This window comes from Octodon degus, unplaced genomic scaffold (assembly GCF_000260255.1).
Source record: "Octodon degus isolate 3935 unplaced genomic scaffold, OctDeg1.0 scaffold00018, whole genome shotgun sequence".
NCBI lineage: Eukaryota > Metazoa > Chordata > Mammalia > Rodentia > Octodontidae > Octodon > Octodon degus.
Genome location: NW_004524594.1, coordinates 20,472,167 through 20,484,594, shown reverse-complemented (window position 1 = coordinate 20,484,594; position 12,428 = coordinate 20,472,167). Strand labels below are relative to the sequence as shown.

Here is a 12,428-nt window from a genome sequence, read left to right as displayed (position 1 = left end):
ACACTATTTAAAAACAGTTACATTTCAATCCCCAGTTCCGCCAAAAAAATAAAAAAATAAATAATAAATAAAAACAATTACATGGGGCTGGGGACACAGTACAGTGGTAAAGCACTTGCAAAGCATGTGTGGAGGCCCAGGATGTAATTTCCAGCACAGGATAAAACCAAATCAAGCTAAACAAAAAAACCCCACAACAAGGGCCAGCCAGATAGCTCAGTGGATTAAAGCACCTGCTTAGGCAGACACAGGGACTGGTTTGATCCCCGGAGTGACCATGCACACTGAGATGGCCTGACACTGGGCATGGTGGCATGCATCTCTAATCTTAGCATTCAGGAGGCTGAAAACAGGAGGATCACTACGAGTTCTGTGTAGTGAGACCCTGTAGACTCTGTACTAAATACATTAAAAAAAAAAAAAAAAAAAAAACCAACAACTCCCAATCTAAAATTATATGTCTTAACATATAATAAAGTGAGTCAAGGCTAAACTCACTTAAAGGGTCTTAAGAGTATTTCAGAAAAATTAGCTACTGATTTGGAATGAATCTTGGATTTTTTAATACTTTATGTGTATTCATGCTTTTTGAAACACATTTCTTTCTATTTCTTTCTCAGGTATCCTTAGCTCATGATGCTGAATAACTTCCATATTATTTTAGTATAAAATAACAAAATAACAAAAAATAATAACTAGTAAAATTTTGCCTCACTTCTGAGCTTGTTTCCACTTTCTGATTTGTATTGGCCCAAACATAAACTGAACTCATGAAACTATCTCCTGCTACTCACTAATAAGAACCTCTATTTCATGACAATTTATTTATTTATTTATTTTTGGTTCCCAAAATGCAGCTGGCTGGTATAGGCATGGAATTGATAGTGAGAAGAAGGAAGAAAATGGTTATGGGCACAAACAAGCAAAAAACTCTTGTTTTCAATTATCCTGCAAGCCACGTATAAAAATCACTGAGGTAGCAGTAGACATCAAATCTCATAAAAAATACTATGAGAAATAAAAATGATTTTAGTAATGTAAGACCACCATAGCTAGCTAGTAGGGTCCGAGCAAAAGCCACTGAGGATCTCAGAAGAAAATAATCTTTTAGTATTAAACAGAAAAATATTCTCTCCTCTCAACATAATTATCCTATCTCCCATATAAGTTGCATAAAGCTATCCTTATACTGTGTACTTAAACATTTATAAATTATCTGAAACAATTCTATTCATTTCACAAATATGTAAAATATGGCCCAACAAGGCTAATTACTTGGCAAAAGACTTGGCGATAATGTATGGAATAGGTGGGACTTTTTACTCAGGCTTTTGCTCTGAGCTCTACTGCCTGTCTTAGGAGAGCCCTCTTGTGTCACTTCATGCTTAGAGCACCAATACTAAGCCCAGTGATAAACAGCTCTGGCTTATATAGTGACAGTGAAAAGGATGAATTTTTTTTTTTTTTAAACTGGGGATTGAACCCAGGATTTTGCACCATGCTATATCTTCTAGCCCTTCCATTAAAATCAATCAATCAATCAATCAATCAATCAATCAATCAATCAGAGATAGGGTCTTGCTAAGTTGTTTAGCTGCCTCTGAGCTTATGATCCCTCTCCTCAGACTTCTGAGTAACTGGGATCAAGAAATGTGCAACCACTTGAATATGTGGCACTTGGGATCTAAGGTTCTAGATGTTTAAACATATAGTACTGAGGTGGTAGTTTAGGTGGCAAGAGAAAAGGGTTTTGGCATTTTCAAAACAATATGCTCTACCCTGCCCCCTATTAACAAAAGATCTGTGATTTTAAAATAAGCCAACATTTTTTCTCTTCCTATGCCTCTGATTAACAACTGGTATAAGAAATAAAAAACACGTAATTTACAATCAGTTTTTACTAAAAGGGGCAGGAAAAAAATGTGAATTCACATTCCCACACACTTGTTTCTGTCTCTCTCCAGAGACTGACTTCCTAGGTTTTCTTGCTATTTGGCTTTTCTGTCGCCAAACCGAAGAGACCACTGTGGCAATGAAGAAAAGTTGTAGATTGCTATTAACTGACTACTGTACCCTTCATTAGTATGTATGATCAAGAGTTGACTGGAATAGGCAGGGGAAAAAAGAAACAAAAAAAGGAAGACAGGAGAGAAAGATTGCTCAAATATTTAAGATATAAAATATGAAAACCATAAGGAAGTAGTGAACACAGTTCCTCCTCTGAATGTTTTGCTGCAAACTGGGTTTTGTACAGAAGGCAGAGAACCAGAGCTCTTTGCTCCTTCTTGACCTGAAAATAAACAAGAACCAAAGCCAGACCCGCCTGAACCTTGCAATCGGTGCTTGGCTAATCCACTGCGTCTTTTAAAATTACCCCCCCCCCCTTTTTTTTTTCTTTTTTCAGAACCGGGGATTGAACTCAAGACCCTGTGCTTGCCAGGCAAGCGCTTATTCTACTGAGCCATCTCCCTGGCCCGAACCCTGTCATGAAGTACAAGTTTTGTCTTTAAGTATAACTAAGACCAAACTATTTAAAAAGTTTTTTTACGACTCACATTTCTGCTTACACCTCAAATTTATATCAGAAAACATTACACAGATTACACAGGCTAGAATAGGTTAGCTGGTATTTTATACTGTTTGTAACACATTCTACCTACCTTACAGGGTTGTTGTGAGGAAAACTGTCAGATTTTGAAAAATGCCTTGAGCTCCTCGAAGGAAAGGCGCTATACAAAAGCAAAAACAAATAACAATAAAAACCTACTTGTATGATTTATGTTGTAAATTTATGTTTCTAAACACTCATAATTGTATGATTTATATTTCTAAACACTCATAATATTCATTGTAAGAAAACTCTTAAAAATGCTGATACTTAAGAACTTCATGAAGCCACACATAGGTTCAGAAGGATAACAATGTCAGGTTGTTAATTAAAAAAAAAGTATCCTGAAATGACACTTGCTCTATAACATTATCTTCTCAGCTTATTGCCTGCTTCAGTTGTCCCATGAATGTAGGTTATATCAAGTCTCAGGGTCATATTGCCTAAACAAGGAGGCATTACTGAAAACATCCTTCTTTGTCTTTTCAATATATTTTTTTTTTTTTTGGTGGTACCAGGGATCAAACTCAGGACCTAGTGCTTGTCAGGCAGGTACTTATGCTGCTAAGCTATTTTTCCACCCCATTTTGTTTCTGTACACATATTAATACATGCATATACACAGACGTATACATACACCTTGCATAAATAAATAATTATGACAATACATATTACAATTCAAAGTTTTACATAATAGGAGTACAACATTACTAATTTAATTTGTAATATGAAATATTCAAACTCAAGCTACCAAATACAAACAATATAGTGTGGCATATGCTGTAGGAAACATTTTTATGTGGATTTTTTTGTGGTACTGGGGATCAAACTCAGGACCTTGTACTTGCCAGGCAGGTGCTTATGCTGCTGAGCTATATCTTTGGCCCAGGAACACTTTTATAAAAGGCATTTATTCTTTCTCAATATATAAATTGTAGGAAGAGTGAGAAGAGAAGGATTTCTCCAAAAGATTTAAGTCTTTTAAACAGAAATACAAGAGGGCTGGGGAGATAGCTCAGTGGAATAAGCACTTCCCTGGCAAGTGCAATTGCCTGAGTTCAATCCTCGGTTCTGCCAAAAAAAAAAAAAAAAAAAAAAAAAAAAAAAAGAAAACCAAAGGGGGCCCCAACTTCCTTTAAAAACAGAGGTATTTAAAAAAAAAAAAAAAAAAAAAAAAAGAGGCATTACCAACAATTCTTCTCTTGCTAAAAAGAATCTGTTGCACAACTGACAAAAGTCAACTACTAATTTTTCGTATGAAATTCTTTTTTATTTTTTTTTGATATAGGGTCTCGCTACACAGTTCGTACTCACTATACAGTTCAGACTTGCCGTAATCCTCCTGCTTCAGCTTCCCTAAGAACTGGGATTACAGGCATGTGCCACCACACCCATGGCCAAGGCCTGAATGGCATGTGGTTCCAGGGATCAAACTCCAGATCTTGCGCTTGCCAGGCAGGCGCTTGTCGCTGAGCTATCCCCACAACCCCTCTAAAATTCTTTACTAGAGATTGAATATAGGCCTTCTGCACTGAGCTATAGCTCTATCTCCCCACTCCTTCTTGAAAACATTTCTGAGAGAGTCATGCTAAGTAGCTGAACTGCATACATTGGGCTTAATTTTAAAATTATCCTGCTGGGATTACAGGCATGTGCCACTGCACTTAGCTAAAATTTTATCAGGGTCTTCTAGGTTTAGAAGGTAGACAATGAGCACTGGTCTCTTACATTTAGGGGAAAAACGGGGAAATGAACTTAAGTAATAATGTAAATTAGATCTTAATTGGACATAACAGAATCAATCTTACTAATTTTCTAGAGAATAGCCTGCTCACAGGAAACGATTTAGATAATTTCACCTCTATTCCACTGTTTCACTTTATTTTACTGAGTAAAGATATATGATGACACGAAATTACACAAGAATACCTGAACCACTCCTTTCTCAACTTACAATATAATTGATAAGTAACCATAATTTACATTGTTTTCATTAAATGAGGGAAAAATTAGAGTAAAAAGGAACACAAGATTTTTCTTCCAGTCACCTGTCGTCACCAATTCATACCTTTCTGTCATTGTCCATTCACCTACAATTCTCTTCCTGACTTGTGATAGGCACTAGAGTACAAATTGCCAGTGAGTATGATGGGACAAGAAGGAACCCTAACCTTAATCCCTAACCCCAGCCTAGATTGGCTTTCTACTGTAAGTCTCGGCTGGCATGCTCCCTATTCAACTCAAAACCTTTTTTTCAAAAGCAAAAAGAAAAAGTTGCAAACCTATGATTTCCTGTTTGGTGGCAGAAACAATTACAAAATGATTTAGGTATCTTTTCTGAGAGGTAATATTTAAAAAAGTTATTTGAGACCTTAAATATAAAAGAGAGATTAAGATGAATGCAATCATATTTTATATATACAGCAAATGATACTGAATAAATGTACTTTCTGCATACTAAATGTCTTTAAATTTTCTTTTAACTTGTAATAATTAATTGCATTACAAAGATCATATGTGAAGCCAACATTTCCTATGTTTAGTGGCAATTATTTAAAAGAGGTAAAAGTCTATAATAAAATTATTAAAAATGACCTTATTGTAAGTTATTAAAAATGCACTTTCAAGGTTTTACAGGATGCCTATAAGACTTTAACTAAAATAATTACCAGTATTGAAAACAAAATTTAAAGCTATTCCACCAGTTTAACATTTAAACAGAAATATTTTGAAGTAAAACAATTAAAATTGACAAGACTCTTAGAGGCTTGCTTTGTTTCTTTCGGCTCATAGGAAAAAAAATCCTTCTGTAGCAAAGAACCTTCCTTTAATGTCATTAAAAATTTTGAACAAAAGAAAAATTAGTCATCTATTTTGTTTTCTTTCTGCTGAAATACTTACAGACTGAACCTGGAATTACACAGAGCTACATTCTCAGCCCTTTTTTATTTCTGAGATAGGATTTTGCTAAATTATTATTATTATTTTTTTTTTTGAAGAACCAGGAATTCCAGGCAAGCACTTAATCTAATGAGAAAGCTCCCTGGGCCCTAAATTACTAAACTTCACAGTTGAAACCTCTAATCCTCCTAAGCTTAGCTACCCACTGTGCTGAGATTACAGGTGTATATCATTATACCTGGCTAGCTATCTGCTTTGTTAAATCTGTTTCATTCAGTATAAAGACAAAATTACCTAGTATTCATTTTGTGTGTCTGAAAACCTAAATAGGGATCAAGAACCAAACTGGTTGCTAGGTCATCATTTTCACACAGTTCCTTGGCGGACATTCCAGAAGATGGCACATAACGACTCTGTCCTTCAAATCCTGAATTACCATTACCTGTGAAAAGCAAAAGAAAAAAAAGTAATTCAAACTATGAAATACTTAATTTTAAGATCTTTAAAATCATTGCCCATTCAAGCTAATAATAAAAAACTAAGATTGCTTATTCCCATTAGTTTTAATAATTAAGAAAATAACATCCTTGCTTAAAAAAGAAAACTACAACAAACTGAGTCAATTATTGAGAGTATTTTGGGTAGGGGATAATATCAGGTTTCCAAAGAATGGATCTGAACAATTGGGAAACTCTTTGATTCAAGTCATTTATTCTCTCCTTCAAGGAACAGCAAGGAAACGGGATGGCAGGATGTTGTTGTTGTTATTATTATTTTGTGTGTGTGTGGGGGGGAGTGCCAGGGATCAAACTCAGGACCTGGTGTTTGCCAGGCAGGTACTTATGCCGCTGAGCTATATCCCCAGCCTCAGGATGTCATTATTTATTTATTTATTTATTTATTTATTTTTGCGGTACTGGGGATTGAACTCAGGAGCCTGTACTTGCCAGGCAAGCGCTTATTCTACTGAGCTATCTCCCTGGGCCCCAGGATATCATTATTTTAATGAGACAGTATACAGGGCCATTACACATAGGGATGGGATGAGAAGAAAACAAGAACTCAAGGTAGTTTCTGAAATAAGTACCAGAACTGAATTTCAAGAACCAAAAAAGAGTTTTAGGGAATTCAGCTTCTTGATTTTGGGGAGCTGAGTGATTACTATCCCTACTTTGTAGGCAACTTAAGTCAAAAGGTTAAAAAACTTGCTTATGATCACAGAGCTAAACAGCAAAAGAAGGGGAAAAATGCAGAGTGACAGTTCTGTTGTTTTGTTTGTCATTATTTTTTAATTTATGTATTTGGTATAGGTCTCACTATGCATCTTGGACTTGTAGTGATCCTCCTGTTTTAAGCATCCCTAGTGCTGGGGTCATAGGTGTGTGCCACCACGCCTGGACTCTGTGAGAGGGAGGGATGCACGCGCAAGTGTTGCCAGGGATCAAACCCTGGTACCTGCGACTGCCTAAGCAGGTAGTTAAGTCTGCTGAGCTATCTCACCAGCCTTAGTTCTCTTTATTTTAAATAATTTTCAATAAACAGATTTTAAAAAGGGAGTGAAATATATAACTGAAATAAGAGTTCAACTGTAAAGAAAATTCACCTTTATAGAGATTAAGATTCACTACTGTTAAGTTTGATGCATACATCAACAGTCTTTTCACGGAATTAGCATATACAATTTATAGCGCACCAGCATAACTTTTAAAGAAAAAAAATTTTTTTTTTTGAGACAGGCTCTTGCTCTGCAGTTCAGACTGGCCCTCAACTTACTTTGTAGCACAGGCTGGCCTCAAACTCACAGCAATACTCCTGCTTCAGCCTCCCAAGTGCTGGGATTACAGGCATGCGAGATCACGCCCAGCTACCAGCATAATTTTAAGGCTCTCAAAACCAAGATATCGAAGAATGAGAGACACAGGGATAGGTTTTACCTTCTTTTCATCTACTCTTTCATAAAACAAAATAAACATGTGCAAAGGTTCTGTCAAGTGCAGATACATGATTTTGCAATGAAATTAGCTTTAAGTATACTATCAAAAAGATTATTTTTGCTTAGACAAATATGTAGTTCAGGGCCGGGGAGATGACTCAGTGGAATAAGCGCTTCCCTGGCAAGTGCAAGGGCCTGAGTTCCACCAAAAAACAAACAAAAAATGTAGTCCAAGCTGGCCTTGAATTTACTAGGTAGCCCAGTTCGCTTCAAACTCATAATCTTCCTGCCTCAGCTTCCTGAATGTTGGCATTATCAATATGTACCACCACCCCAGCTCTGAAATTAATTTTCTTAAAAGCTTCATTGAAATATAATTCATCTACTATATAATTCACCCATTTAAAGTATATAACTTGATTTTTTTAAAACCATATTTGAAAGAGCTGTACAATCATCACCTGAAAAAGAAACTCTGTATCTATTAATATTTCCCTACCTATTCCTCCTTCTGCACAAACTATGGAAACCACTAATTTACTTTCTTTTTCATTGTCTTCACTTTTTTTTTTGAGACAAGCATCTTGCTCTGTAATCTGAGTTGGCCTCAGATTCAGTGATCCTCCTGCCTCAGCCTCCCAAGTGCTGGAATTACAGGCATGCACTACCATTCCCAGCTCTCTTACTTCCTGACTCTGATTTTGTTTATTCTGAAAACTCCATATAGTTGTAATCAGACAGTGTGTGACATTTTGTGAAAGGCTTCTTTCACTTAGCAATGTTTTGAAAATTCATTCGGGGTACACCATGCATTAGTACTTCATCCTTTATTATGATCAAATAATGATCCACTGCATGGATATATACCATACTTTGTTTATCTACATGCCAGTTGGTAGATCTAGTTATTACAACTCATACTACTGTGAATAATCATAAAGTTATTGCATGTACATTGTTTTCAATTCTACCTAGGAGTGGAAATGCTGGATTAAGTAGCAACCGTATGTTTAACTCCTGAGGAACTAACTGCCAAATTGTTCAAAAGTGGTTGTTCCCACCAGCACTGTTCTCCTTATCAATACCTGTTATTATCTCCCTTTTTTTTTTTTTTTTGCAGAACCGGGGATTGAACTCAGGCCCTTGTGCTTGCCAGGGAAGCACTTATTCCACAGAGCTACCCCCCCATGTTATTATCTTTTTGATTCAAAGTATCCTATTGATTGTAAATTAGCGCCTTGCAGCTTTGATTTAATTTCCCGGTAAGTAATGATACCAAAATCTTTTCTTATGTTTGTCTATTCAGATCATTTGCCCATTTTAAAACTGGATTTTGGGGGAACTATCCACTCGGGCCCCCCTCCAGTCCCTCTCTTGGACAGGAGCTTTCTTTCCCTCAATAAATATATTCTGCTCATAAAAAACAAAAAAAACCTGGATTTTGTGTTTCACTGTTGGCTTTAGAGTTCTTTGTATTGTGGATACCAGTCCCTTATCAGATATATGATTTGAAAATATTTCCTCTCATTCTGTGATTGTTTTCATAATCCTAGCAGTGCATCCTGAAAAAAAGTTTGCAATTTTAATCAATTTTTTTTGATTTTGTTTTTTGTTACTTATATACTTGATGTCATTTTTAAGAAACCCATTACTGAATCCAATGTCAGGAAAAATTATGCTTGATTTCCTAGAAATTTTATAATTTTGCTTTTCTTTGGGGTCTTTGATTCATTATTTTTTACATGAGATGGGAGTTCAACTTCATTCTTTGTGTATGGATATCTATATTTTCCCAGCACCATGTGCTGAAAAAGACTTGTTTCTCCACTGCATTCTCTTCGTAGTCCTGTCAAAAATCTGCCAAAATGTGAGATTTCCTATTCTATATATCTACATGTCTATGCCAGATCATTTATTGTCTTACTACAACTTTATAGTCAGTTTTTATTTATTTTTAGTGTTTTATGTATTTATTTGGTACAGGGTCTTGCTATGCAGCTTGGATTCATAGTGATCCTCCTGTCTCAGCCTCCACAGTACTGAGATTACAGGCATACACCACCACGCTCAGTTTCAGGCATAACATGTGGTATTGGGATCAAACCTGGGTCCTTGAGTTTGTCAGGCAGCGGGTTAGACCACTGAACTATCATCTCTCCAGCCAATAGTTAGTTTTTAAGCTGGCAAGTGTGAGTTCTCCTACTTTATTCTTTTTTTCTTACATTTATTTGTGTGTGTGTGTGTGTGTGTCCAGCTCAGCCCACCAGGGGGCGGGCTGGCTGGCATGTGGTGCTGGGGGATTGAACCGCGGTCTCTGTGCTTTGCTAAGCTTGTTCTAAATAGGTGCTTTAGACCACTGAGCCATCTCACCAGCCCCATCCAACTTTATTCTTTCTCAAGATGTTTCCACTCTTCTGAGTCATTTGAATTTCCATAAGTACTTTAGGATCAGCTTGTCATTTGGAGCCAGCTAACATTTTAATAAGAACTGCGTTGAATCTATAGATTTATATTAAAGGAGCACTGCCACATCAATAATATTAAATGTGCTATTAGTCAATGAACATGTTTTCCCATTTATTTAGGTCTTATTCAACTTTTCAATAATAGTTTGTAACTTTCAAAGTTCATACTTCTGTAAACTCAATCCTTTTTGGCTTTTAACATTCTATTGTAAATGAGATTTTAATTTCATTTTTGGATTGTTCATTTCAAGTGTATACAGATGATATTTTGTGTACTGATATTGCATCCTCCAAGCTTGCTGTTCTATTTTTTTTTTTTTTTTTTTTTTTTTTGCAGTGCTGGGGATTGCACTCAGGACCTTGCACTTCTACTGTTTTTATGATACAGTCTCACTATGTAGCTCAGGTTGGCCTTGAACTTATGATCCTCCTGCCTCAACATTCCTAGTTCTAGGATTAACAGGCATGTGCCATCATATCTAATTTTCTCAGGGTTTTCTACATATGTAATGTTATCTGAAAAACAGAAATTGTTTCTTTTCTTCCTGTCCAATTTAGATGCTTTGTAGTCCTTTTTTTTTGCATAATGGCTCTAGTTAGAACCTCTAGTAAAATGTTGAGGAAAAGCGGTGATTGGTATCATAGTCTCGTTCCTGAATCTTGAGACAAAGCAGTACTTCACCATCACATATTTAATAACTGTGGTTTTTTAAATAGATGCTTCTTCAAGTAGTGGTATTCCCCTTTATTCCTAGTTCATTATTTTCTGGCCTGAAAGTACACTGGATTTGTTAAATGCTTCTTTTGCATCTACTGAGATAACCATATGATTGGTTTTTGTCTCTCATTCTATTAATATGGCTTATTAAACTAATTGATTTTCAGATGTTTAATCTATCCTGCATGCCTCAAATAAATCTCTCTAGGTCATATGAGAGAATTTTTTCTGGTACTGTGAATCAAACTCAGGACTTTGCATTTGCCAGGCAGTTGCTGTGCTGTTGAGCTATATCACCAGTCCCAGAATTTCTTTTATGCACTGTTGGACTACGTTGAAGGCTTTTGTATCTGTGTTCATAAGAGATACTGGTCTGTAGTTTCCTTGTCATGTCTAGTTTTGAAAGCAGGATAATAGGTAGAAGTATTTTTTTCTGTCTTTTGGAACTATATGTGGCAAATTAGTATTAATTCTACAAACTGGTAGACATCTTGGAGAATTCACCAATGAAGCTATCTGAACTGAGATTTTCTTTGTGGGTAGATTTTTTTTTTTTTTTTGTACATCTAACTAATTTATTCAAGTTAACATACGATTAATAAACATGGACCACATATTGATGGAGGCACACTTTTGTAAAGATTTTCAGTAATGACAGACTTTTAAACTTTAACCAAAGGTATGAAAAAAATGATTATATTTTCAAACTTAAAGTACACATGTTAATGGTTGAACAATCAGTAATAAAATTGTTAGGAGTATTATACAAGTGAATATTTTTTCCAGTTTCATAAATCAAGAGTATTTATCATCTCTTTCCTCAGTTTATATTTGGATTGTCACTCTGAAGGACACTATGCAGCTAATCACTTAAGTCACTTTGGGGACAAAAATTTGTTGCATTGGCAATCTATGCAATTTTACATTCTTAAATGTAGCAAGGAAATTATTTTGGCATTTGTTAGAACAATATCCTGTTCTTAGAAACATCTCATAGAAGGAAAATACACTTGAGATTTTGCTTTAAAATATTTTAATAATGAGGTAGACTCATATCTATATCTATATCTATATCTATATCTATATCTATATGTATGTAGATTCACATTATATTGTAACAGTTTACAATAAAGATAGCACTGACTTAGTTTTCAAAAACAATTTGCAAGTTTTTCACAGATGAATACTTTTGGGTCCAGATTTCTTTCTTTGCATTCGAAATCTGGGTCACTGAAAAATTTCATCCATCTAAGACTTCTAGACTAAAAAACTAATCTAATGGAGACAAATTGACAGCATTCTAACTGGTTGAAAGGGCTGAATACTAATCATTTTTCAGAAAATTAATGTGGTTAATGAAAAGCCTTGGCAAACTTCTGCTAAGTATCTGACTACTAACTTCTTGCATATGTAATACCCCAGTGAATCTTCATAAGCATTTTGTGGCGATGATGCCATCATATCCATTGTACAGATGGAGAAACGAAGGCTTAGCAGTGACTTAGGAGGGGAACCAGGACTAACCGCACACTGGTCTGACTTGCTCCTCAATATGCCGCCTTCTGCGCCACCAGTCATGACTCATCGGCTCCAACATGGGAACATAGGAAGCCTTTGTTTTTTTTATCATAAATCTTACTGGACTAAACAGCCTACAATATTAAAGTTCATGCTTATTCAAAATACAATTAATCTTTGATGCATCTGTGTTCTGTATTCGCGAGTTTTTCTACTTCTCAAGTCAATGCTCACAGTGCTTTGATGGTCGTCTGCAACATGTGAGGAATATGGAGAAATGGGCCT

General features: G+C 35.7%; 1 protein-coding gene across 9 annotated transcripts in view; it reads right to left on the bottom strand.

Moving 5' to 3' along the window:
- The window catches only part of Kmt5b (lysine methyltransferase 5B), a 63,794-nt gene that overhangs the window by 25,230 nt on the left and 26,136 nt on the right, over positions 1 to 12,428 (bottom strand). For all 9 annotated transcript variants that reach the window (XM_023710489.1, XM_023710487.1, XM_023710490.1 and 6 more), the window contains 2 exons: positions 5,804 to 5,951; positions 2,661 to 2,729 (listed from right to left, as the gene is read on the bottom strand). In XM_023710489.1, the coding sequence (XP_023566257.1) occupies positions 2,661 to 2,729; positions 5,804 to 5,951 (217 nt within the window). The remainder of the gene's footprint in view (positions 1 to 2,660; positions 2,730 to 5,803; positions 5,952 to 12,428) is intronic.